This window comes from Onthophagus taurus, chromosome 1 (genome assembly GCF_036711975.1).
Source record: "Onthophagus taurus isolate NC chromosome 1, IU_Otau_3.0, whole genome shotgun sequence".
NCBI lineage: Eukaryota > Metazoa > Arthropoda > Insecta > Coleoptera > Scarabaeidae > Onthophagus > Onthophagus taurus.
In genome coordinates this window covers 4,802,592-4,830,430 of record NC_091966.1, presented here as the reverse complement: position 1 = coordinate 4,830,430, position 27,839 = coordinate 4,802,592, and the positions used below count along the sequence as shown (strand labels likewise).

The window sequence follows — 27,839 nt, the reverse complement described above, 5'->3', positions numbered from 1 at the left end:
TGTTTAGAATAAAAAAGATTTCTTATTAAATGGTGCTTCTTTTCTAATAAGAATGTTTCTTTCAATTTTTTATATTTATAGATAAAATCGACTATAATCTCATAATAATTTTTTTTAGATAACAGTGATTTTAAAGTTGATAGTTTTCTCTTAGCCTTGTTCATATCTCATCTATTCCTTATGGCATTAAGTCCGCAATCCATCTCCTAAAGTTGTCCCCCTTGTCTTATCAACACCCTGACTTCTTGGAGATTTTTATCTTGTTACCATAATAGTTGTTACCATCTTAATGCTATCCTTCCATATAATTTGGGATTGGGTTACGTTAAGTTTTGAAATACCATCTGAGTGGCTTCTTTACCACTCCCTCTACTATTACGTTTTGAGGCAGTTTTTTCCTTTTTAGTTTTTAATTCTATCATTTTTGGTCATGACTACAGCTTTCATACGATGCATCATTTCAAAGATCATTATATTTGATCAACTTTATTAGCAATTGCTCATGATGATGACAATTGCAGCAGCGTGTGTATTTTGATTTTGAGGTTGATTCAACTTTAAAACCCTATCATGTATATCTCTTGAAATTGCTTCTCGCAAGTCCTTGAATTGAATTGATTAAACATGCTAGGTTTATTAGCATAAGCTAGTTTTATTTTGCTATGTATAAGAGCTTCCGACATTTAGTACTATCACTCATCATTGGCTCTATCATTGACATTGGAAAAAGTTTCCAACTCATGTCCATTCACATTTATTAGCATTTGAGGAACTTTAATCTTACTTTGCAGAACCACCACTGCCACTTTATTACTTACTATTTTAATATGTATTTTTTAAGGTGACGTGTCATCATCGTTTCCAATGTATATCCCACATTGTCTTCTGGATCTAATCTAAATCTCTATCAAAGCATGATCATTGATAAGTCAGTTTTCCATCTGGGTGGCCCATTGGCTTTTCTGTCATTCATTACATATCTAGAGGAAAAGGTTTCTTTGTTTCCTAACACACTGGTCAATGAAACTTCGTGGATAACACCATCTAGGCCAGACGATTTCTTCTTAATGCGCACTCTCAATAGTGCTGCATAAGAAATTCTGTCAAATTGGGTTATTCCAGAAAATGAGAAAAGTTTCTTAATAAAAAGGTTAATAGGAAGCTTATGGTGTGAGACTCCTCTTCCATTCCTGCATTGTGTACATTAGAATAATTTGGTTCTTGAACTATCAGATACGACTTCGTCCCTATTCCACGCATTTACGATTTGCAAATAGATCCCTTTCCAATACACGATCATATAATTTATTGTTGCTTCAACGTGGTATATTTACTGCTGAAAGTGCTTGCTGGAAAGTATTACACTTTTCTGCACGAATCTCTACTCAGGAATTGTTGAGGTGAATTTGCTATCGAATCTTGCCCCATCTTGTCCCACCTTGCCTAGATTGTTCATTTTCCTGCATTAATACTTCATCGCCTAACAATTTGTTCTCGAATGTGCAAAATGTTGTTTTATTTGTTGCAATTCCTTTTTGAAAATCTTTTGGTGACCCTTACATCTAGAAGACATCGAATATCTCCCTAAGCAACTAGAAATAAACTCATTAACCACGATAATTATTTGCATAATTAGATCATGAAGACTTCAGCACAGTACAGATGAAAGCATCTCAATATAACTAAGGTAGACAAAAAAGCACTTTCATTTTCGAAATCTGAATAATGGAATTAATTTAGAGCACAAATCAAACATCCTATAATAAATATTTTGTTAACCAGTGTTAATATTATTATTAATTTTATACATATTGATAATTATAGTGTTTTAATAAAGTATTTTTTTTAATAAGTAGTTTATTAAAGTTGTATCTGCGTTCAGTTTTACAAATAAATTTTTTTTAACCATTAAAATCAAAGGAAATTGTGAAAATATAACAAATATTTCAAAAATGTCATATTTTATATAAATAAATTTAAATTTCATAAATATATCAAAACTTCTTGTTTTAATTTCTTCTTTTATACATAAAGTGAATAATAAAATATAGTTAAACAATTTTACTTTTTATTAAAAATATTTTTTTGATTTAATTAACATTCTTTTTTGTTTCAGGTCGAATGAAAAACACAAACAGACGATTCAAATGTATGGCTTGTGACAAAAGTTACACGATGAAATCGAATTTGAGCAGACACGTTCGTATCGAGTGCGGCAAAGAAAAGAAAATTTGCTGTCCGCTATGTTGTTTCCGGTTCTACTACAGATCTGAGTTAAAGGGTCACCTTTTAAACAAGCACAAAATCAAGATCGAATAATTAATTTACACCAAATGGAAACGTTTAATTTTGAAGCAAACAAAAATGAGAAGGAAATTTTGGAAGAAAAAATTGAGATAATATTCGCAAAGCAAATATTGGGTTTATAAAGTAGATTAAAAAAGAAAGTTTAATAATTATAAAATAATAGGGATTAGAGAAAAAAGTGTGAGGTGAGATTTAGTTAATTTTTAAAAATTTTTAATGCTTAGGAGAATTAGTAAAAAATTTTGCATTCCTTTTAAATTTTAAGGTATCTAAAAAAAAGGAGAGTAGGTTTTTTTTTGACTTGCCCCTGTATATACATTTATTAAGTTTATATTTTAATTAACGTTAGATTAACATTTATTTTTTAAATTTGGCAATCTTTTTTATTAGGGATAAGTTTACAAAAAAAAAGATTATTATTACTTTATCTGATTTTTAATTAAAAGTATTACTTAATTAAGTATTATTTACGCGATCTCTATATATTAATATACAATAAATTAATAATTACGCATTTATTTAACTCGTTTATCAACATTTTGTATTCTGCAATAATAATAATATTACTTATAATAATTAATAATTTATTTTCTTTAAACATCATTTTAATATTAATTAAACTACCTACATTTCATTGATCAAATAAAAAAAGAATCGTAAGTAAATGAATTAAATGTTTAATTTTCTTTTATTTATAATTAATTTTATTAACACTTTTTTCTTTTAGGCTCATTAAAACCGCCATTTCTAGTTTGTACAAACTGTGGAAAAATGTTCACTTTAAGAAATAGCTTCTATCTTCACGTAAGATTTTTTTGTGGAAAAGAACCGAAATTTCAATGTCCTTGGAATCAATGTGGATATAAAGGAAAAATTAAACAACATGTTAAAAGACATATGAAACAAGTACATGGATGCAATGCAGAAGAATTAAGGGGGGCTGTAATTATTAAATTAGATTAAGATTTATCTTTGTTAATTAACCTCTTAAAATATTTTTAATTTATTAAAAATTCGTTACTCCAGCAAATTTTTATCATAACTTATTATTATAAAATCTTCTTTATTTTTATCATTGCAGGGAATAAATTGTTGTTTTGGGTATCTGGAAGAGAAATTAAATTTAATATGAAAATTAAGAAAAATTAAGAGTAAAGTTTAAATCAAAAAAATCGCTTTGAGTTGATTTATGGAGATAAAGAAATGATTCATACATTAAATTAAAGCTTGAAATCTATACTTTAAAATAATGTATAGAAATCGATATGTTGCTAATGGAAATTCATTTGATATGGTGTAAAATCACCATATTAACGTTAAATGAAGATTAACGAAGAATCGTTGAAATTCAAAATATTTTTTGACTTTATATAGATAAAGAAATGACTTATACTTTAAATTAAAGCTTGAAATCTCTACTTTAAAGTGATGTATAGAAATCGATATGTTGATTATGAAAATTTATTTGATATGGTGCAAAATCAACCGCACTCAAATTTAGTTGAGATTTACGAAAAATCGGTGAGATTCAAAAAATCGCTTTGACTTTATTTATGGAGATAAAGAAATGATTCATACATTAAATTAAAGCTTGAAATCTACACTTTAAAGTGATGTATAGAAATCGATATGTTGATTATGAAAATTTATTTGATATGGTGCAAAATCAACCACATTAACGCTAAACGAAGATTAACGAAAAATCGTTGAAATTCAAAATATTTTTTGACTTTATAAAGATAAAGAAGTGATTTATACTTTAAATTAAAGCTTGAAATCCCTACTTTAAAATGATGTATAGAAATCGATATGTTGATTATGAAAATTTATTTGATATGGTGCAAAATCAACCGCATTCAAATTTAGTTAAAATTTACGAAAAATCGGTGAAATTAAAAAAATCGCATTCACTTTATTTATGGAGATAAAAAAATGATTCATACATTAAATTAAAGCTTGAAATCTATATTTTAAAATGATGTATAGAAATTGATATGTTGACTATGAAAATTTATTTGATATGGTGCAAAAACAACCACATTAACGTTAAATGAAGATTAACGAAAAATCGGTGAGATTCAAAAAATCGCTTTGACAATATTTATAAAGATAAGGAAATGATTTATACTTTAAATTAAAGCTTGAAATCTCTACTTTAAAATGATGTATAGAAATCGATATGTTGATTATGAAAATTTGTTTGATATTGTGCAAAATCAACCGCATTCAAATTCAGTTGAGATTTACAAAAAATCGGTGAGATTCAAAAAATCGCTTAGACTTTATTTGTAGAGATAAGGAAATGATTCATACATTAAATTAAAGTTTGAAGTCTATACTTTAAAATAACGTATAGAAATCGATATGTTGATTATGAAAATTCATTTGATATGGTGCAAAATCAATCACATTAACGTTAAATGAAGATTAACGAAAAATCGTTGAAATTCAAAATATTTTTTGACTTTATAATGATAAAGAAGTGATTTATACTTTAAATTAAAGCTTGAAATCCCTACTTTAAAATGATGTATAGAAATCGATATGTTGATTATGAAAATTTATTTGATATGGTGCAAAATCAACCGCATTCAAATTTAGTTAAAATTTACGAAAAATCGGTGAGATTCAAAAAATCGCTTAGACTTTATTTGTAGAGATAAGGAAATGATTCATACATTAAATTAAAGTTTGAAGTCTATACTTTAAAATAACGTATAGAAATCGATATGTTGATTATGAAAATTCATTTGATATGGTGCAAAATCAATCACATTAACGTTAAATGAAGATTAACGAAAAATCGTTGAAATTCAAAATATTTTTTGACTTTATTTATAACGATAAAGTAATGATTTATACTTTAAATTAAAGCTTGAAATCTCTACTTTAAAGTGATGTATAGAAATCGATATGTTGATTATGAAAATTTATTTGATATCGAGTAAAATTAACCGCATTCAAATTTAGTTGAGATTTACGAAAAATCGGTGAGATTCAGAAATTCGCTTTGACTTTATTTGTGGAGATAAAGAAATGGTTCATACATTAAAATAAAGCTTGAAATCTCTACTTTAAAATAACGTATAGAAATCGATATGTTGATTATGAAAATTTATTTGACATGGTTCAAAATCAACCACATTAACTTTAAACGAAGATTAACAAAAAATCGTTGAAATTCAAAATGTTTTTTTTACTTTAATTATAAAGATAAAGAAGTGATTTATACTTTAAATTAAAGCTTGAAATCTCTGCTTTAAAATGATGTATAGAAATCGATATGTTCATTATGAAAATTTATTTGATGTGGTGCAAAATCAACCTCAGTCAAATTTAGGTGAGATTTACGAAAAATCGGTGAGATTCAAAAAATCGCTTTGACTTTATTTATGGAGATAAGGAAATGATTCATACATTAAATTAAAGCTTGAAATCTGTACTTTAAAATAACGTATAGAAATCGATATGTTGATTATGAAAATTCATTTGATATGGTGTAAAATCAACCACATTAACGCTAAACGAAGATTAACGAAAAATCGTTGAAATTCAAAATATTTTTTGACTTTATTTATAAAGATAAAGAAATGATTTATACTTTAAATTAAAGCTTGAAATCTCTACTTTAAAATGATGTATAGAAATTGATATGTTGATTATGAAAATTTATTTGATATGGTACAAAATCAACCGTATTCAAATTTAGTTGAGATTAACGAAAAATCGGTGTGATTTAAAAAATCGCTTTGACTTTATTTATGGAGATAAAGAAATGATTTATACATTAAATTAAAGCTTGAAATCTATATTTTAAAATAACGTATAGAAATCGATATGTTGATGATGAAAATTCATTTGATGTAGTGCAAAATCAACCACATTAACGCTAAACGAAGATTAACAAAAAATCGTTAAAATTCAAAATATTTTTTGACTTTATTTATAAAGATAAAGAAATGATTTATACTTTAAATTAAAGCTTGAAATCTCTACTTTAAAATGATGTATAGAAATTGATATGTTGATTATGAAAATTTATTTGATATGGTACAAAATCAACCGTATTCAAATTTAGTTGAGATTAACGAAAAATCGGTGTGATTTAAAAAATCGCTTTGACTTTATTTATGGAGATAAAGAAATGATTTATACATTAAATTAAAGCTTGAAATCTATATTTTAAAATAACGTATAGAAATCGATATGTTGATGATGAAAATTCATTTGATGTAGTGCAAAATCAACCACATTAACGCTAAACGAAGATTAACAAAAAATCGTTAAAATTCAAAATATTTTTTGACTTTATTTATAAAGATAAAGAAATGATTTATACTTTAAATTAAAGCTTGAAATCTCTGCTTTAAAATGATGTATAGAAATCGATATGTTCATTATGAAAATTTATTTGATGTGGTGCAAAATCAACCTCATTCAAATTTAGGTGAGATTTACGAAAAATCGGTGAGATTTAAAAAATCGCTTTGACTTTATTTATGGAGATAAGGAAATGATTCATACATTAAATTAAAGCTTGAAATCTGTACTTTAAAATAACGTATAGAAATCGATATGTTGATTATGAAAATTCATTTGATATGGTGTAAAATCAACCACATTAACGATAAACGAAGATTAACGAAAAATCGTTGAAATTCAAAATATTTTTTGACTTTATTTATAAAGATAAAGAAATGATTTATACTTTAAATTAAAGCTTGAAATCTCTGCTTTAAAATGATGTATAGAAATCGATATGTTCATTATGAAAATTTATTTGATGTGGTGCAAAATCAACCTCATTCAAATTTAGGTGAGATTTACGAAAAATCGGTGAGATTTAAAAAATCGCTTTGACTTTATTTATGGAGATAAGGAAATGATTCATACATTAAATTAAAGCTTGAAATCTGTACTTTAAAATAACGTATAGAAATCGATATGTTGATTATGAAAATTCATTTGATATGGTGTAAAATCAACCACATTAACGCTAAACGAAGATTAACGAAAAATCGTTGAAATTCAAAATATTTTTTGACTTTATTTATAAAGATAAAGAAATGATTTATACTTTAAATTAAAGCTTGAAATCTCTGCTTTAAAATGATGTATAGAAATCGATATGTTCATTATGAAAATTTATTTGATGTGGTGCAAAATCAACCTCATTCAAATTTAGGTGAGATTTACGAAAAATCGGTGAGATTTAAAAAATCGCTTTGACTTTATTTATGGAGATAAGGAAATGATTCATACATTAAATTAAAGCTTGAAATCTGTACTTTAAAATAACGTATAGAAATCGATATGTTGATTATGAAAATTCATTTGATATGGTGTAAAATCAACCACATTAACGCTAAACGAAGATTAACGAAAAATCGTTGAAATTCAAAATATTTTTTGACTTTATTTATAAAGATAAAGAAATGATTTATACTTTAAATTAAAGCTTGAAATCTCTACTTTAAAGTGATGTATAGAAATTGATATGTTGATTATGAAAATTTATTTGATATCGTGCAAAATCAACCGTATTCAAATTTAGTTAGAAAAATCGGTGAGACTCAAAAAATCGCATTCACTTTATTTATGGAGATAAAAAAATGATTCTTGCATTAAATTAAAGCTTGAAATCTCTACTTTAAAATGATGTATAGAAACCGATATGTTGATTATGAAAATTTATTTGATATGGTACAAAATTAACCAAAGAATTTTAATCAATTTTTCATTCTATTACTACATGCACCATTAAAGATATATATATTGAAAAATTTACGTCTTTTCAAACGATAAGGTAAAAACGAGCTTTCTTGTTCTACATTATACAAAAAAATTGAGGATATAAGAAAAGCAAATCATTATAAAGTCAACATAGATAATAATGATTCATGATTTCTGCGTTTGTGGATTAAAGAAAACAACAAGATCTAAGTAAAAAAGCTGAGACTTTAAATTCTAATTTATGTTATTAATCGATTCTTAATCTCAATAGATAAAATTCAAACCGATTTTCTTTAATCAACTCGTATTCTAAATTATAGTGGTACCTCGATTAATAATTAATCTATTTTATATATTTTATTTTTTATACACAAAAAAATGTTTTAAGGGGTTAATATTAAATATAATTTTGTGATCATAACCAAAAATATAGATATAGTTTAAGAAAAAAGTTATTTTTCCCTACGTTCCTTAAGACATATCAGTATTTTTTACTTTATGTTCAAATTAAACCAAATAATTTTTATTTACTTATTAAATATTATATTTCTATAAATTGTTATCGTTAAATAACTAAGTAAATGTATTCCAAAAATAAATAAATTATTCAACAACGTCTTCATTATTCCCTAAAAAAATAACTAAAATTAAATTGTACATATGAAATAAAATCAAAATTGTAAATATAAAAAAAACAACAAAATAACACTTTTTAATAACAACCAAAATTTAAAATATAATAACCCAATCGGTGGCAACTAACAAAAAGTCAATTAAAAATTAAAAAAATTAATAAACAAATTTCTCTTTTGGTTTTGTTTCCTTTAAATTTAGTTGTTAGATTTTGTATGTATTTTTATTAACTGATAAATGTTTTATGTTTTAGGTCGCCTCAAGTGTCCGGTTTGCACAAAAATTTATAAAAACGAAAACACGCTTCAAGTTCATTTGGCCATCGATTGTATAAACGCGAAGAGTTACGTGTGCTCGTTATGCGGTTACCAAACGAAACGAAAATTCAACTTGAAAGTTCACGTCAAGCGTCATTTCAACGCCAAGAGATACAGTAAACTTAATTTTATATCGTAACAAAGTTACGATCAACAATTTATTTTATAACAGAGACAAATTAATAAGATATAAACGTGTTCATTAAAGTTTAAATTACAAAAAAAAATGAAATAGATATTTTTATACAAAATAAAAATCAAGAAATGAAACAATTATTATTATTTTTATTACACTAATTAAAATAGAAGTTATTTTATTTTTTAATGATTAACATTGTGTTTATTGATGTTGAAATGTATTTGTATGTAAAGGAAAAAACGAAGTATTATTTTTAAGTTGGTTGTATAACAAATAATAACAGATTTTTTGTTAATTTTTTTTTTGAAAATGTTTTTTTAGTGGTGGTTAACTAATATGAATAATACAAATAAAAAAAATTATTAATATTAACTTTAGATTTAGTACTTAACAAGTTCAATTATTTTTATATAATAATTATTATTGTATGTATTAATGTATTGAAATCATATTACGGGTATATTGAGACAAAAATTACCGAACAAAGAACAAATATCACTTTTCTCCTCTTAAGTAACACGACTTAAAGATTAATATTTATATTTATAGAATGCTATTTTTCTGTTTTCTTTTATATTTCTCATATTTTTTTAATGTATCTGCTATGTTGTATACTTATTAAAGATAATTTTTAATTTATTTTTATATTTTATTTCTCCTAAAACTTGATTATATTATAACCCAGTTTAATTTTCCAAAATATAACTAAAAATAAGTAATTTACAATAACTTTGTATAAAAAAAAATAATAAATAAAAAATTATATATACTGTTTTGAAATATTTATTTTTTTATCTTGACAAAGATAACATCAATTTAGAAATGTCCAAAATAAGTCGAAATTTGATAAAAATATATCTGAGATACCTATATTTTTTATAGATTTTCAAGTTGTAACAAATTGTTAACTTTACAGGACATCAGACTTTCAGACTTTGAGGACATCAGTTCTAGTTCCAAAGAAAATGTGTTCTGATTAGAGTTCTTTTGCTAGATAGAAATGTTGATCAATAATGAATACCAAGGGATGTTAATGGACCACGTAGGACAACGAGGTATGTTTATGAGAAACATGGAAAGTTGATAGTATGATGCAAGATGGTGATTGAGAATGGACTACGAGAACTCAATGCAGAGATGATAATATATAGACTTTATAAGTTATTATCACCATGCAGGTTGGTAGGGTTCTGGTTCCAGTATGATAAATATTTAAAGGCACAATGAAAATTTCAGACAGAATTAAATAAAAAAGCTAAAGAGAAAATGTTGATGAATTTACCAGGCAGGATAACGAGGTATGTTTATGAGAGACATGGAAAGTTGACAGTATGATGCATGATGGTGATTTAGAATGCTCTACGAGAACTCTATGCAGAGGTGATATAGTCTTTATAAAATATTATCACCATGCAGATTGGTAGGGTTTTGATTCCAGTATGATAGAGATTTAAAGGTTTCCTTCATCTATCAAGTCAAGAGGCATAATGAAGCTTTCATGCAGAATTAAAAAAAAAAGGCTAGACTGATTAATAATGAATGCCAAGGGTTGTTAATGGACCACGCAGGACAACCAGATATGTTTATGAGAGACATGGAAAGTTGACAGTATGATGCATGATAGTGATTACGAGAACTCAATGCAGAGATGATATAGACTTTATAAGTTATTATCACCATGCAGACTGGCAGGGTTTTGATCCCAGTATAATAGAGATTTAAAGGCTTTCTTCATCTATCAAGTCAAGAGGCACAATGAGAATTTCATACAGCATTAAAAAAAAATAATGCAGATTTAATAAGAACAGGGTTTTATGAAATCTTTCAGATGTTATGTAGACCCGATAACAGTACTTGACCTGACATAAACACAGCTATAATTTGATACAAGTCTGGTTAAGGACTTTACCAGACTTGGTAAAGACTGGACGGAGATTTTATACCATTTTGAATTACTTTTTGTAGTCTATCAGCTTAAAATATGTTAATTATTAAATGTGGAGTAGAAACAGTGTAGGGAGACATTTAGATGAGGTAAAAAGCAATTGATTTTCTATAGCATTACTACTAGCATTGAACATGTAGATAACCAAAAAGTTTAACTCGACTGTGACTCGAGGTGCTTTCTGTGTATAAGGTAGAAAGTCGTATAACACAATTATTGAGGAACATAAAGTACATAACGGAACTTTCTCTCTATGTTGGAACGAAATTGTCCATAGTTTTGTATTTCGATCAATTATTTCAATCATAATGATGTCGCATTATGTGAAACTTAAGAAACTACATGAACAAAAGCACTTTCTGTTACCGAAGGACATTACCGATGGATTTACAAGTACGCATGAGATTAGCCAGTCATTGGATGAAGAGACAGAAAATGGATCAAATAAAGATACTGTGAGGTAGATGATCCAATGACCTTGGAGAAATTAATAGAAGAATAGTGGAATTTTTGGCAGCGAGATGGCTAACCTCCGATGATGTACCTCCGAAAGTTAGAGAGAGTTATATATCTATGTTATATATCTACACAATCGATCCATAACAATTTCAGATAAATGACATTGTGGCAAAATAGGGCCACTGGAGCACATCCTGCTAGAATGTACGCTGATAGAGGATAGGTTGGGTTTCCTGGTTGGATAAAACAATATAATAAGGGATGAGGTACACGTAAGAGTGTTGACAAATAAAGCTAAAATGATTCAAAATATATCCATACGCTTCTGACTCATAAAACTGCTTCATAGCTTTCAAGCCTTCCGCTTTATGAGTAAAAGCAGCAATGTTGCTAACCGTATGTGTGGTAAACAGCTTAGGCTTAGCAATTCCACTGGAACTCTTGTCAAGATATTCCCATGCACCTCATCTCAAGTACAATGAGCGATCCCAGCTTAGAGTACTTCGACACTCGGGGGTACCACGTCTCTTCAACTTCAAGGTGTTGATGCTTTACCTTTTTACATTTACTACATCATCGCAAAACAATCTCACTCAGAATATAAGGACATGCCTCTTAAGTTGCGTTACTGTAACGTTTCAGGACGTAGTTAAACTTTATGGTTGGGTTGAGTTGGGTTGGGTTGGGTTGGGTTGGAACTTTAGGGTTGGGTTGGGTCATTTTAGACTCATTTGTTTTTTATGGCAATTCGTTAAATGCTGATGTATGTATGGATTCGGGAGTGCGTGCGAAACCGCACAGTACACTTAGGCCCCATTGGGCCCCTTGTGCATCCTCCCATTACACACTCTCGTCACATCAACCAGCCTAAAGTTTTTCCAAAGGCTAGGATAGCTCCTACAGATGCATTCCTGATATTATCTGTGGTTGGCCATTCCTCCCCGAAAGTCCTCATTCTGAGGTCGATCAGAGAGGGTCAATCACATAAGATGTGTTTAACCGTCTCGTCATCAAGTCAGCAAGCTTCATGTTTTGAAGGTGCTTATTTACCTTACAGTGTTCCGTGAGGAGACCTGTGGCTTAATCGCTTAATCGACTCGATATGAGCTGTTAAAGAGGTGGTAATTATCGGCTCGGGTGCACAGGGCGCTCTACCGGCAGCACCTTTGGCTAGCCTGTCCGCGTGGTTGTTACCCTTGGAGCCAGAATGCCCTTTAACCCACTGGATTCTGACACGATTATATTTCGCGGCCTCCTCCAGTGCTGTGTAACAATCCATTACTAATGCAGATGTTATAATAATTCGGCTTAAAGCTAAAAGAGATTGTTGCAACCCAACCCAACCCAACCCCGCTTGTTGGAGTCAACAATGCAGTCGGTAGCAAGTTTAATAGCAGTCAGTTCTGCTTGTATGATGGTGGTGCTAGACCCTACAGGTTCCGAGAGGCCTGCACCATTTCGTCCTTTTGAACCATCAGTGTAGATCTTAAAAGTTCTGTGTCCATCTACTACTGTGGGACTGACGTGGGTGAGGTACTTCCTTGAGGAAACATATTTTGCTGGTCTGTGATCAGTCTTCCACTGGAGTAAGGGTGTATCTAATAGAAAGTCTAAGGTGTGTTAAATGCTGATTTATTTAATATTGTGTTTTGTTGTCAATAAATTACATATTTTGCTTGTCACTATCTTATCTATCTCAGATAATTTGATTATAGCTGAAATGACTCTTTGTTTCCTACACTTATGGATGCTGCCTTATTGACTGGATTAATTAAATTGCTTCTTAAATGTTCATGATTATACTCTTGATCTTGTAATAGCAGCAGAATTTTTGATATGTATCGAGGATATCTTTACGATGGTATCTTTGTCTCTCGGAACTCAATTAATCCGTTGTGTGAGAAAAGAAGTATGTTGGTAATTTGCGCTTGATCAAAAGCTTGTATGAATCATGTTTAGAGCTCTGTTGTCATTGATACTAATCAGTAACAGGAATTTCTGGAATGGGATTATCCCATAAATATACATAAATATAAGCATAAAGCACATGCGAAGCCTCTACAGGGAAACAATCCAAAATTATCCATATTTTTAAGTCTGCAAACGCAGTTTTTTAAACCAACCTTTCTGTTTTTTTGAATGTTTGAAGAAGATCAATTGCGTTCGATTAATTTGAGCAGTAAATAGTTCATTAGAATTTAGCCTCAGCAAGAACAGAGTAGTGTTGAAGCCCATTTCTATCTTAATGGATATGTCAATAAGCTAAATTGCAGAGATTCAGAAAGAACAATAGTTTAGCAAAAATGATAATTCATAGTTAATCTAACTATGAATGGCATCGTTTATCATGCCATGATAATGAACTATTTACTGCTCAAAATTGAAGATCGTCATCTCAACGTCATTTGGTTCCATTGAGGTGGCACCACACAGCCCCATTGCAAAAACAATTCGATGATCGGTGAATTTTGCATTATGGATACGTGAATTAGATGTTTGGATCATAACACCTCTACTTTTTCCTTTTGGGGCTATGAAAATGAATAATGTAACTATGATTGATCAGAAATGAAAAGAACATTCAAGTTTTTAACAAAGTTGGTGGCAATTCATTACTGTCAAAGATATGGAATATGAAACGCTGTAAATGATACTCATTTTGCCTTATTTTTATGTCTTTAGAAGAATCTCAGAGTAGCTACTTGGGTTCATTCTTATTTTAAAAAAACTTTGTGGTCTGCATCCAAAATGAATTGGAACTCGAACAAATAAAAAGATTTCACTTTCCCAAATTTAATACTACATTACTATTAATCTTTGTACTTATTTAATAGAATTATTTGGTGTAAATTTTAAAGGTTTACCAAAATTTGTTTAAAATAATAAAATGTTGTTTATTTTAGCAAACAGTTTTCTTTCTGACCACCTTTATGATACTACCAAAAAAGTTTTTGATTTTGTGTAAGTATTAATAATAGCGCTTGGATTTTGTTAAGTACAAAAAACCAATTCGACATAAAACATTTCTATTTATACAAAATTTAATTTTTCAGATCGTTTTCATTGCGGTTGTGGAAGGAGTTACGTAAAATCTTGTTCGTTAAAACGACACCAACGCTACGAATGCGGTGGTTGCGTGGGGAAATTCACCTGCGAGATTTGTTTCAAAAGATTTAAACATCAATTCGAAGTTTATAGGCACGTAAGGATCGTGCATAAATTGGTGGTCTAAATCAATTCGATTTGTACATAGAACAATAAAAAAAATTAAAAATAAGTTTGCTAATCATTTTATTCCCTTAAAAAATCATTTAGTTTTAATTTGGTGTTGTTATTAAAATTTAAAAAAAAGTTCTAATGTGTTTATTGTTTATTACTTTCAGGATATGCATTAAGTAGTAACGAAACTAATTGGAGGGTACCATCCGGTTACGAATCGGCATTTAAATGTAATAATTGTCCGAGAACTTATAGAAGCGTGTATAGTTTAAGGAGACACCAAAATATTGAGTGTGGGAAGGTTCCTTCTTATAAATGCCAAATTTGTTCTCAAGGATTTTATCATAAACATAGATTGTATAGTCATTTGAATTCGAGACATGCCACAATAAATCAACCTAACCAGTAAAGTTGTTGTATTTAAATAATAAAATAAAAAAATGTTTTTATTGTTAAGCGTTTATTATTTCTATTTTGACTTTTTATTCTTATTAATATAAATTATGGCAAATATAAACGTGAGTATTAAAGAAATAACTTATATACAGTGAATTTCACTTAAGATGCAATATATTAAAATATATTTCCATATTTCTACTTACTTTGTCCCACATAAAATACAACATGTTAATATAATTTGACATTACTATGAAATTAATATGGGGAAGGCACTTTTGCAATAATCTAGTGCTGAGTCACAAATAAAACTAGACTAACACTAGCACTAAAACTAACACTAGACCTAGAACTAGACACATTCTATTTAGCCGTGCGTCTCTTAAAACGGCTAAACCTGAATGTTTCCAGTTCTAGGTCTGGTGTTAGTTCTAGTTTTACGTCAACACCATTACTATTTAGAACTAACACTATACCTAGAACTAGAAACATTTGGGTTTAGCCCCACGTCTCTAAAGACGGCTAAACCCGAATGATTCTAGTTCTACGTATAGTGTTAGTTCTAGTTTTACACTTGTTCTGTCACTAGAATTAACATATCGTACGTCTCTAAACACGGTTAAACCCGAATGATTCTAGTTCTAGGTCTAGTGTTAGTTCTAGTTTTGCACTAGCACTGTCACTAAAACTAACATAACACCTAAACCTAGAATCATTCGGCTTTAGCCGTCTTTAGAGTCGTGCGGCTAAACCCGAATGTTTCTAGTTTTAGGTCTAGTGTTAGTTCTAGTTTTGCACTAGCACTGTCACTAAAACTAATATAAGACCTAAAACTAGAATCATTCGGCTTTAGCCGTCTTTAGAGACGTGCGGCTAAACCCGAATGTTTCTAGTTCTAGGTCTAATGTTAGTTCTAGTGACAGTGGTAGGTAACGCTAATTAGCATACGATATCACTATGTTGCATATTTTTATTGCACTAAAACTAGAACTATCATTAGAACTAACACAAGACCTAGAACCAGAATCATTTGGGTTTACCCGTCTTGAGAAACTTGCGGCCAAATCCGAATGATTCTAGATCTAAGTCTAGTGTTAGTTCTAGTTTTGCACTAGCACTATCACTAGAACTAACACAAGACCTAGAACTAGAATCATTCGGGCTTAGCCGTCTTGAAAGACGTGCGGCTAAATCCGAATGTTTCTAGATCTAGGTCTAGTGTTAGTTCTAGTTTTAATTATTATGACTGTGGTATATATTTATTGAACGAAAAGAACGAGTTTAGCCGTGCGTCTCTTAAGACTTAAGGGTTGTCATAAGGACGTAACCTTTTTCCAAGCAAAACTTTTCCTTTGCAAAACTACCCAATGCCTTTTTAGGTCTAGTCCTGTACTATTAAGCTATGTTGCATTTTATGTGGGTTGGGTTGAGTTGGGTTGAGCTAAACCCGAATGTTTCTAGTTCTAGGTCTCGTGTTAGTTCTAGTTTTACACTAGCACTGTCACTAAAACTAATATAAGACCTAAAACTAGAATCATTCGGCTTTAGCCGTCTTGAGAGATGTGCAGCTAAACCCGAAAGATTCTAGTTCTAGGTCTAGTGCTAGTTCTAGTTTTACATTAGCACTGTCACTAAAACTAATATAAGACCTAAAACTAGAATCATTCGGCTTTAGCCGTCTTGAGAGATGTGCAGCTAAACCCAAAAGATTCTAGTTCTAGGTCTAGTGTTAGTTCTAGTTTTGCACTAGCACTGTCACTAAAACTAATATAAGGCCTAAAACTAGAATCATTCGGCTTTAGCCGTCTTTAGAGACGTGCGGCTAAACCCGAATGTTTCTAGTTCTAGGTCTAATGTTAGTTCTAGTGACAGTGGTAGGTAGCGCTAGTTAGCATAAGATATTACTATGTTACATATTTTTATTGCACTAAAACTAGAACTAACACAAGACTTAGAACCAAAATCATGCAAATGCACAACAGTTTCGTAACTATAGTTACTGCATTCATATATTGCGAATTATATGAAATTCACGATATAGTTTGATCTCAAATCGTATAAACTTCTAGGACGACAAATTTTATTAAAATTAGAAAGATTGAAGAAAATAACACGATAAGTCGTTCTTATATGCAATTTTAATAAACAATTTTAAAAAGTAATTTGTCTTATTTCAATATAAATATATATATTAAATTTAAATAATCACCCTTAAGTATAATATATTTTTTGTTTATTAATTTGTTTTGTTGATTTTAGGTCTTTGCAGGCCTTACCAATGCGATAAATGCCAAAAATCTTACGTAAATCGTCAAAATTTACGCAGACACATCACGAAAGAATGTGGAGTGGAACCCAAGTTTTCCTGCACGTTTTGTACCAGAAGATTTCGTCATAAACACATTTTAAATCGCCATATGGATGTGTGTCCATTAAAATTTATGTAAAAATTTGAATGAAAAAAATCGGAATTAACTTGTTATACATATATCGTTAAATAAATGTGATTTTTTGAAATAAATTATGTTATTTAAAGGTAAATAATTCTTTCAATATCTTCTTACAGAAACTTTAGAACTAAGATATTTGTACATGCACCAATATAGTCGAGATATAAACTAAATCATATGTACTTACATTATATCTCATTATTATCGTCTCTTCAACGTAGGAAAAGTTTTTAGAAGAATGTCATACACAGAATGGAAGATAAATCTTTCTTGAGTAACCTTTGTTCAACCTTGTTTGGTTATACAATATGGCTTATAAAAAATCACGCAGCTTATGTATTATGGTAGACTTTTACAGATGATTACCACTGTTGGAAGAACTGAGGAAGAAGAAGGGAAAACGAAAAAGCACTCCTTCTAACTCTACTAGTCAAATTGAACAAAATTGGTAATGAGAATGACAAAGAATGAGTATTTGACGATAAGCAGATCTAAGGAAAGGTATAGAATCTGCCTGAATGCTTGTTGTTGGTGGATTGTGTTAACGCTGAGCTGTTAATGTTGTTGCTCGATAATATTGTTGTTGTACTGTACAACTTTAATCTTTGCACTAAAAATCTAATTTAGTCTTCTTTAAAAGTGATATCAAAAGAAAATACGTGCAACGAAAACCAGTCTGGCGTTACAATGAGCAGGTCAATTGTAAATGAAGTTAGAAATGCAGTTTTAAAGTTTTTCTGTGTCATGCTCCGGATAACGATTTTTTTTAACACTTCTAATTTTCATACTTTCGAAAAATTCTCCACATTGATGCATCTGGGAGCAAAAATTTTACGGACCATTGTGCACAAAAAGAAATAGACAAGTTATTAATGACAAAGAACAGAAAAAATTTGGAATTGCATCTAATGATGTTAAGAATGCCAGTCCATAAAATGCAGAGGAATAGATGTGATCGTAGTGTGAATGAAGTAATGCAGTTGTATGTATTATAGACAAGGCTATGGATATTAAAGCAGGATATTGAATGCATCAAAAAATAATGAAGGTATAGAAAGGCGTTGATGAGTACAAATTAATAACTGGAATTCGTGTTGCTATTAAGGTGTACAAATACAACCCAACCCAACCCAATCTAAATCAATAGACAACTCCAGCAAACCGTGGTCAATCTAAATCCAAACCTAAACATACAGCAAGTCTCTTGGAATCGCCAACTAAAACCCTTCCCTCTTTTCTCAGAAATCCGCCCATGGGACGTTATTTCGGGGTGACCTTTTGTTACAGTCATTCTTCTCTCTCATCTGCTTCCCCGAGTGGACCCCAACCCGAATCCATTCAAATCCAACTCAATTAGGCCTGGAAGTAAATGGTTCGTAGATCCTTCCCACGTCTAAATCCTTTTCCCTCTACTCTAAGATCATATATAAGAAAATTACAAGATCGTCTTATAGCTGACGACTATAAATAGATGACTGGCATAGGTGTTGCTATTAAAGCGACTCAAATCTAGTTTAGCTCACTCCAACCCAACCAAACCTAGTCCAAACCCAACACAACCCTAGACAACTCCAGCAAACCTTGGCCAACCTAAACAAAGCCCACCTCAAAATGCAATCCCGACTAAAACCTTTCCCTCTCTCTCCGAAATCCGCCCATGGAACATTATTTCGGAGTGACCTTTTGTTACAGTCATTCTTTTTTTTCATCCTCCTTATTTCCTCCTCATCTCATCCTTGTCTGTTCCATCATGTCTTTCATCTCTTCCTCATCTCTTCATCTGCTATCTTCTCCATTCGATCTTCTAGCACATGGACAAGAAGGAAATATTCCTCTTTCTCTTCCTCTTACTCCCTCTAACCCAACCTAACTCTTGCTTTTGTGCTATACTTTAATCATCAATTTTAGGAGTTTAGCATCCCATTTTTCTAAGATGGCCTTTTAAGGCTGCCAAGCAAGATACTCACAAAAATAATACCTTCTATATCTCTGCTAGCAGGAACTATGTATGAATCTTTGTAATCTCGAAAGGTCGGCTCCTCCTTCTGAGTGGTGCCCGACACTGCCTGTCTAGTGCACCCATCCGAAGAGCCTGGTTTATCTGCTATTAACTGTTTTTGCAACTGTCAGGCAATTAGATTACGCTTGGTCTAATCCGTATCTGTAACTCAACCCGAATCAAATCCAATCCAAATACAACCCAACCCAACCTAACGTTTAGCAACTGATTCCATTTGCTTAGAAGAACGCTCCGAATCTGATGAGTTGCATCCTGATCAAACAAATCACACATCTATAGCAATATAATATATAAATATAATATCCATATGGAAACCAATATCTAGAAATGTCTAATTCAAAAGTCTAAGAATAGATTAGAAGGTGTTAATGTTAATTAGGCGATTTAATCTTTACATTTATTATATCGGAGCTTTCACAAATACAACCTAGTGAATGGTTGGACCGTATTTGATGGATCTCGTTCCATTTATTCATCATGGTTAGGTAAACACCTCATCCCTTCACCTTTTTCTTCTGAGATTAGTCAACAGAAGTATGACAGAACCTCTTTAGACATGCACAACTCACTAGAAGAGTAGAATAATACGAAAATCAAACAGGCGAAGACAGGTTAAGTAGAGGTGGCGGCAAAACTTTAAATGCATGAATTAGTAGTAAATGAACAGCTATTAATTGAGATTGTGTAGCCATCACTAACATCATTGGTAATAAACTAAGTATTTTGCGTATATTTGAGGTTGTGCCTAGAATATAATTTAAGATTAATGGTATTTTCTTAACTCCTGACGTAATTAATTTTTGTGGTTCATTCTTTTCGTCATGCGTCTGCCATGCTTTAAGATGATCTCTGGGAAGTATCTTATAAAATGATTTTTTACATTTTGTTGTAATGCCATTTCATGGTATCCGTCCACAAGTTGTAGATAACACTTCATTTTGTTTTAACATAAAATAAAAATTATTGAATCTATAAAATAAATTTATTTTTTACCCCGTCCCTTACTTAAATACCATTTCTTAATTTTAATACATTTTTTTTTAATTTTAGGTTTAAACAAGCCGTATAAATGCGATCAATGCCAAAAATCGTATGTGAACCGTCAGAATTTACGAAGACATATAACGAAAGAATGTGGCATGGAGCCCCAGTTTTCTTGTGGATATTGCCCGAGAAAATTTCGCTATAATTACCAACTAAACCACCATATTATGGACGTGTGTCACAAAAACATGTAAATACTTAATCAAAAAAGAATTGTTACGAATACAAAACTACATCAAGTTTTTTCTAATTTTTCCCCATTTATCATCGTTATATTTCATTTTATCATTAATTATTTTTTTATTTCCATATAAATCGTAGAAAAAAAAAATACTAACAACATCATTTATTTTTTATTATTTTTAATTTAATTATATATATTTAACTTTATTATTGGACGAAATTAACAAAAATATATTTTTAGGTAAAAGATACGCGTGTACGAGATGCGAACGATCTTATGCTCACCGAGGAAATTTAATACGACATTTAAAAAGTGAATGTTTCGTTGAACCACAATTTCCTTGTCCAAATTGTTACAAACAGTTCAGATATAAGCACACGCTAAAACGGCACTTAATCGGAGGATGCACTTTGAAAAAGAACGATTTGGAGGAATCTTCGTTAATGATTAATTAATATTAGGTTAAATTATTAGGAAAGATGACTGAATTAAAATTAATTAAAAATTTGTTCATTTAAATGTAATGCTTAGTTTTAAATCTTTTTAAATTTGTTTAATTTCGATTAATGTTTTATTGTGAATTGATAAAGAAATAATAAATATATTGATACATTATATATAAATAAATTTATTTTTGTTTTAGTAGTTTACAATACAAAGTAGATTTTAAAATTATTTTTATTTGTAAATTTAAATCTGTTTGCTTTATTAATTTTATTGTTTTAACCACTTAAAATATATATTATTTTAGGGTGCTTCCCGGAATATTCTTGTCCTAACTGCAACAAACGATACAAGTACAAAGCAAACCTAACGAGACACAAAAACTACGAATGCGATGGATTCTCCCGATTCGCTTGTAATTTATGTGGAAAAAGATACACGCAAAAATCCAGTCTTAAGTGTCACATCCTTTGCAGCCATCCCCACGAAAAAGTCGAACTGTTTTATTTAAACGGTTTAAAATAGAAAATAAACATTTTATGTAGATACATTTTTTGTAACAATATGTTTTTTTAATAAATTCTTAATTCTAATCAATTTTGTATTAATTATCTCATCGATTTTAAACGATTAAAAATAACTAATTATTTATTTTAGTTTGATTAATTTATAATTGTTCAAAATGGATTCAATATGTGTGTATTTTAGGTGATTACCCGGAATACGCTTGTTCTAATTGCAACAAACGATACAAATACAAAGCGAATATGACCAGGCACAAAAATTACGATTGCGACGGATTTTCGCGATTCTTTTGTAATTTATGTGGAAAGAGATATACGAGAAAATCGAGCCTTAAATGTCACATCATTTGTAGTCATCCTAACGAAAACATGGAATTATTTAACTTATAATATCATAAGATTTAATATTCGTTTATTAAATAATGAAATTTGGAGTTATTTAGTATTAGTTGTAGTGTTAGTTATAAGTAAAACAATATTTTTCAAATAAATTTTTTAGTTTAAAATTTTCACCAAGATTTTCCATGAACTGTTCCTATTAACACTGTTTTAATTGAGTTTTGGAGAATGTGTGCCTTTCTTGTTATGCGTTTTAGTGGTTACGCCATATAAAAGCGTTAAACTAGTAATAGTGTTAAGGAATTGTGGAGAAACCTGAGTAATTCGTGTTTTGGAACTGTTTGTGAATAGTTCATAAAGTTATATCTCCGAAATTTAAAGTGATTTTTCAAAACGGACTTCATCATTAAAAAGTAGATATTTTAATTGATAAGTTGTAACAACATCGTAAACATTTTTCAATAAATTGAGTTTTGACGAATTTTTATGTTTAATCTCTGAAAACCTTTAAAATCAAATATTTTCATTTAAGTTAAAAAAAAATTGTATCTAAAAACTATAATTGATTTTTAAAATTTGATCTCACCATTATCCAGATATTTTATTCACAATTCGTGAAGAAATCGTAATCATTTTCCAATAAATAAGATGATCAAAAATTTTTAAATTTCATTTCCGAAAACTTGCCAAACTGAAGATACATCTAAATTAAGAAAGTTGTATCTCAAGGAGTATAAGTAATTTTTAAAAATAGACTTCATCATTGGAAATTGGATATTTTAATTGATAGTTTATGAAGAATTTTTCAATAAATCGGGTTTTAAGAAATTTTTGAATTTAATTAGAAAAAAACTTGTAAGATCAAAAATCGTCTATATTAAAAGAATTGTATCTCAAAAAGTAGAAGTGATTTTTGAAAACGGACTTTATCACCGAAAAGTACATATCTTAGTTCATAATTTGTGAAGAAATCGTAAATATTCGACATAAACTTTATACAAGATTTCCAGAAATTCGTCAAGCTCTCAACAAAACGTCATTTTCCTAAAATGATATAGGGAGTTTCATATAACTCGCAATATATGAATGCAGTAACCATAGTTATGACTCTACTGTGTAGTTGCACTGTCCCACATAAAATGCAACACAGCTTAATAGTACAGGCATTGGGTAGTTTTGGAAAGGAAAAGTTTTGCTTGGAAAAGGTGACCTCCTTATAATTACTCTGAGATTCCGTCTTAAAAAACGCACGGCTAAACTCGAATGTTTCTAGTTCTATTGGCAGAATAACAATTAAAACGAGAACTAACTCTAAACCTAGAACTAGAAACATTCGGGTTTAGCCGCACGTCTCTCAAGATGGCTAAACCCGAATGATTCTAGTTCTAGATCTTGTGTTAGTTCTAGTTATAATGTAAAACTAGAACTAACACTAGACCTAGAACTAGAAACATTTGGGGTTAGGCACACGTTTTTCAAGACGGCTAAACCCAAATGATTCTAGTTCTAGGTCTTGTGTTAATTCTAGTGATAGTGCTAGTGTAATAGTAGACTAAGAAGTAGAAACATTCGGATTTAGCCTCACGTCTTTCAAAACGGCTAAACCCGAATGATTCTAGTTCTAGGTCTTGTGTTAATTCTAGTGATAGCACTAGTGTAATACTAGAACTAACACTAGACCAAGAACTAGAAACATTCGGATTTAGCCGCACGTCTTTCAAGACGGCTAAACCCGAATGATTCTAGTTCTAGGTCTTGTATTAATTCTAGTTATAGTGCTAGTGTAATACTAGAACTAACACTAGACTAAGAATTAGAAACATTCGGATTTAGCCGCACGTCTTTCAAGACGGCTAAACCCGAATGATTCTAGTTCTAGATCTTGTGTTAGTTCTAGTTATAATGTAAAACTAGAACTAACAGTAGACCTAGAACTAGAAACATTTGGGGTTAGGCACACGTTTTTCAAGACGGCTAAACCCAAATGATTCTAGTTCTAGGTCTTGTGTTAATTCTAGTGATAGTGCTAGTGTAATAGTAGACTAAGAAGTAGAAACATTCGGATTTAGCCTCACGTCTTTCAAAACGGCTAAACGCGAATGATTCTAGTTCTAGGTCTTGTGTTAATTCTAGTGATAGCACTAGTGTAATACTAGAACTAACACTAGACCAAGAACTAGAAACATTCGGATTTAGCCGCACGTCTTTCAAGACGGCTAAACCCGAATGATTCTAGTTCTAGGTCTTGTATTAATTATAGTTATAGTGCTAAAACTAAGAATTAGAAACATTCGGATTTAGCCGCACGTCTTTCAAGACGGCTAAACCCAAATGATTCTAGTTCTAGATCTTGTGTTAGTTCTAGTTATAATGTAAAACTAGAACTAACACTAGACCTAGAACTAGAAACATTTGGGGTTAGGCACACGTTTTTCAAGACGGCTAAACCCAAATGATTCTAGTTCTAGGTCTTGTGTTAATTCTAGTGATAGTGCTAGTGTAATAGTAGACTAAGAAGTAGAAACATTCGGATTTAGCCTCACGTCTTTCAAAACGGCTAAACCCGAATGATTCTAGTTCTAGGTCTTGTGTTAATTCTAGTGATAGCACTAGTGTAATACTAGAACTAACACTAGACCAAGAACTAGAAACATTCGGATTTAGCCGCACGTCTTTCAAGACGGCTAAACCTGAATGATTCTAGTTCTAAGTCTTGTGTTAGTTCTAGTGATAGTATAAAACTAGAACTAAAATTCATCTATAATACGTTATGGACTTAGAAGTAATGGGCGTAATGCACCTTGTTCGGTCATTGATACAATATCTACAAGATTATTTTGTGCTAATCTAAACGAACCTAATAAAAAACTTAAGATAATAATAACGTCGTTTAATTCTTAACCTAAATTCTTAATAAACTATTCTTATATGCTATGCTTTGTTACCTTACTTAAAATTGATTGCTAAGACTTCGAAATTCGGTTAACATCTGATTTTAATTGGTTGTAATAAATTACATATTTCGTGGCGGTGGAATTTAGCACGTGACTGTTTTGATTTTAATAGTTCGATTTGCATGTCATAATGTTTAGCGTCGTCTTCATATAAAAGTATTTCAGAAAACCAGAAAATTTTGATGGTGATGGTGAGAAAGGCATCTTTACGTGTAATTTGTAGAATGGAATGAAAGTGGCGGAGCGTGAAGAAGGAGGATTAATCGACTATTAATTTATTATATGGCATTATAATATTATTATATTATTATTATGGCAGTTAAAAAAATACTATTACTCATTTTAATTGTCCTCATAACGACATTCAAGCTACTAAAATTCATCACAGGAAAACCGCGACCTTGTTCTTGGACATTCGATATAGTTTGGCACCAGGGTCTATTACTCAAAATGGAGCAGCTGGAAATTCTCGTACTGGACAATCTGGACAAATTTCTGCTACTGGTCCCGCACTCTACAATATCCGAGGCTCTTCCACACATCACGGCAATTACATCGATTGTAAAACCCTGAAAAATAACCAAATATCTGGGCATAAAAAAAAAAACAACGTGACAAAATGGGCAAAATACTTTAGATCACTTTCATAGTAAGATAAAGGCATTTCTATATTTATAAAAGTATATGTTGACTGCTGCTTGATTATGGACAAATAACAACACAATGCTTCAACCAAGACAATAATAAAGAAAGCTGAAAGAAGATGTCTAAGAATTTTTACTAAAATTAAACTAGACTAGCCGCACTTGTAAGATGCCAGTTAACTCAACAAAACCTTCTCCACCCGGATTTGACAAAACAACTTAATTGATAATTAGACATTAATTAGTTATTAATTACCTTTTCGCCACTTCTATCTTGTTTCTAAAGAAGGTACCACATGGAATCCGCAAAGACAGACACTTTTTCAAAAGATGACCCCAAAGTTTCTAGTTCTAGGTCTACTGTTAGTTCTAGTAATAGTGGTAGTGTTAGTTCTAGTTTTAGTTTTTCGTATTTACATTTTCCAAGAAATCATAAAAAGTACATATATTAATTGTTAATTTAGAAAGAAATTGTATACGTTTTAAAACAAAAATAATTTTTGTCTATTTTTATATAACTTTTTATTTATCCCTCAAAAATTACTTCGTTTCCTTCTAAAACTTTCTAGAACATTCTAGAAGCTTTCCGCCATATTGGATTAGAATCTTTTCGAAGCTTTTCGCCTCATTGCCGCCATGACAGTCGTCATTGTGAGTTCCCACTTGATAGTGTTAAGATGTGTGGTGGTTTTGGTGGTGGATTTATACTTTTTTTAATATATAAGTGCCCCATTTAATCGATTCAGTAGTGGTAATTCAAAAACGGTAAGAGAAGCAAAGTTATTCACCGATTTTCACCGTATTAAAAAAAAATAAATTTATGGTTTCAAGCGCCATGTTCATCAAATGTGAGTACTACTTATAAATTGATATTATTTCCCAAATTGGCTTATTCGTAATCAAAAATTATCGTATTTCGCAGTTTTAGCCAACAATTTTTATTTAAAACAAATAAATATTAAACAATGTGTTTTTGTTTATTTTATAAATCATATCTCTCTTAATAGATGGCGCTACTTGTACTGTAAGTATCAAAAATGTTTACACTGTGAGTGAAGAATTTTAAATTATATACAGGATGGTTCATTTAACGTGAGACAAGCGATTATCTCGAAAACGGTTTAAAACAAAAAGAATTTTACTAATTTTTATATAACTTTTTATTTATCGCTCAAAAATTACTTCGCTTCCGTTCTTCTAGAAGCTTCTAGAACATTCTGGAAGCTTTCCGCCATATTGGATTGGAATCTTTTCGAAGCTTTTCGCCTCATTGCCGCCATGACAGTCGTCATTGTGGGTTCCCACTTGATAGTGTTAAGATGTGTGGTGGTTTTGGTGGTGGATTTATACTTTTTTTAATATATAAGTGTCCCATTTAATCGATTCAGTAGTGGTAATTCAAAAACGGTAAGAGAAGCAAAGTTATTCACCGATTTTCACCGTATTAAAAAAAAATAAATTTATGGTTTCAAGCGCCATGTTCATCAAATGTGAGTACTACTTATAAATTGATATTATTTCCCAAATTGGCTTATTCATAATCAAAAATTATCGTATTTCGCAGTTTTAGCAAACAATTTTTATTTAAAACAAATAAATATTGAACAATGTGTTTTTTTATTTATTTTACAAATCATCTCTCTCTTAATAGATGGCGCTACTTTTACTGTAAGTATCAAAAATGTTTACACTGTGAGTGAAGAATTTTAAATTATATACAGGATGGTTCATTTAACGTGAGACAAGCGATTATCTCGAAAAGGGTTCATTTTGCATAAAAATGAACCAAATGAAAGTTGTGCGAAGGGGGAAACCATATGGCGATAAAAAAATTTGACCTTGACCTTATTTTCAAGGTCATATGAATTTGTTAAATGGCACTCTATGTTTTTGATTGCAAAATCTGAATCTATGGATAAAAATAAAAAAAAATACTGTGTGGTTTTTCCAGTACGACGGGGAAACATCTTTAAATATTGTTTATTTATAAAAAAATGATTAAACTATGTTATTAATCAACAACAAGTATAAAATTTATAATAAATGTTCAAATATTTCCCCAGCCACTTCAATACATTTATTAACCGT

General features: G+C 30.2%; 1 protein-coding gene across 14 annotated transcripts in view; it reads left to right on the top strand.

Moving 5' to 3' along the window:
• LOC111415678 (longitudinals lacking protein, isoforms H/M/V) overlaps window positions 1-27,839 on the top strand; it is a 289,549-nt gene that overhangs the window by 191,052 nt on the left and 70,658 nt on the right. The window contains exons 5-6 of one of the 14 annotated variants that reach the window (XM_023047479.2): window positions 20,669-20,852; window positions 21,087-21,105. The exons of 9 other annotated variants lie outside the window; for them this stretch is intronic. In XM_023047479.2, coding sequence (XP_022903247.1) covers window positions 20,669-20,852; window positions 21,087-21,090 — 188 coding nt within the window. In that variant the 3' untranslated portion in view covers window positions 21,091-21,105. Of the gene's footprint in view, window positions 1-2,116; window positions 2,601-8,926; window positions 9,769-20,668; window positions 20,853-21,086; window positions 21,462-21,597; window positions 21,884-27,839 lie in introns of those variants that run through there. 4 more of the 14 variants (XM_023047463.2, XM_023047466.2, XM_071194868.1 and 1 more) reach the window with 4 other exon arrangements.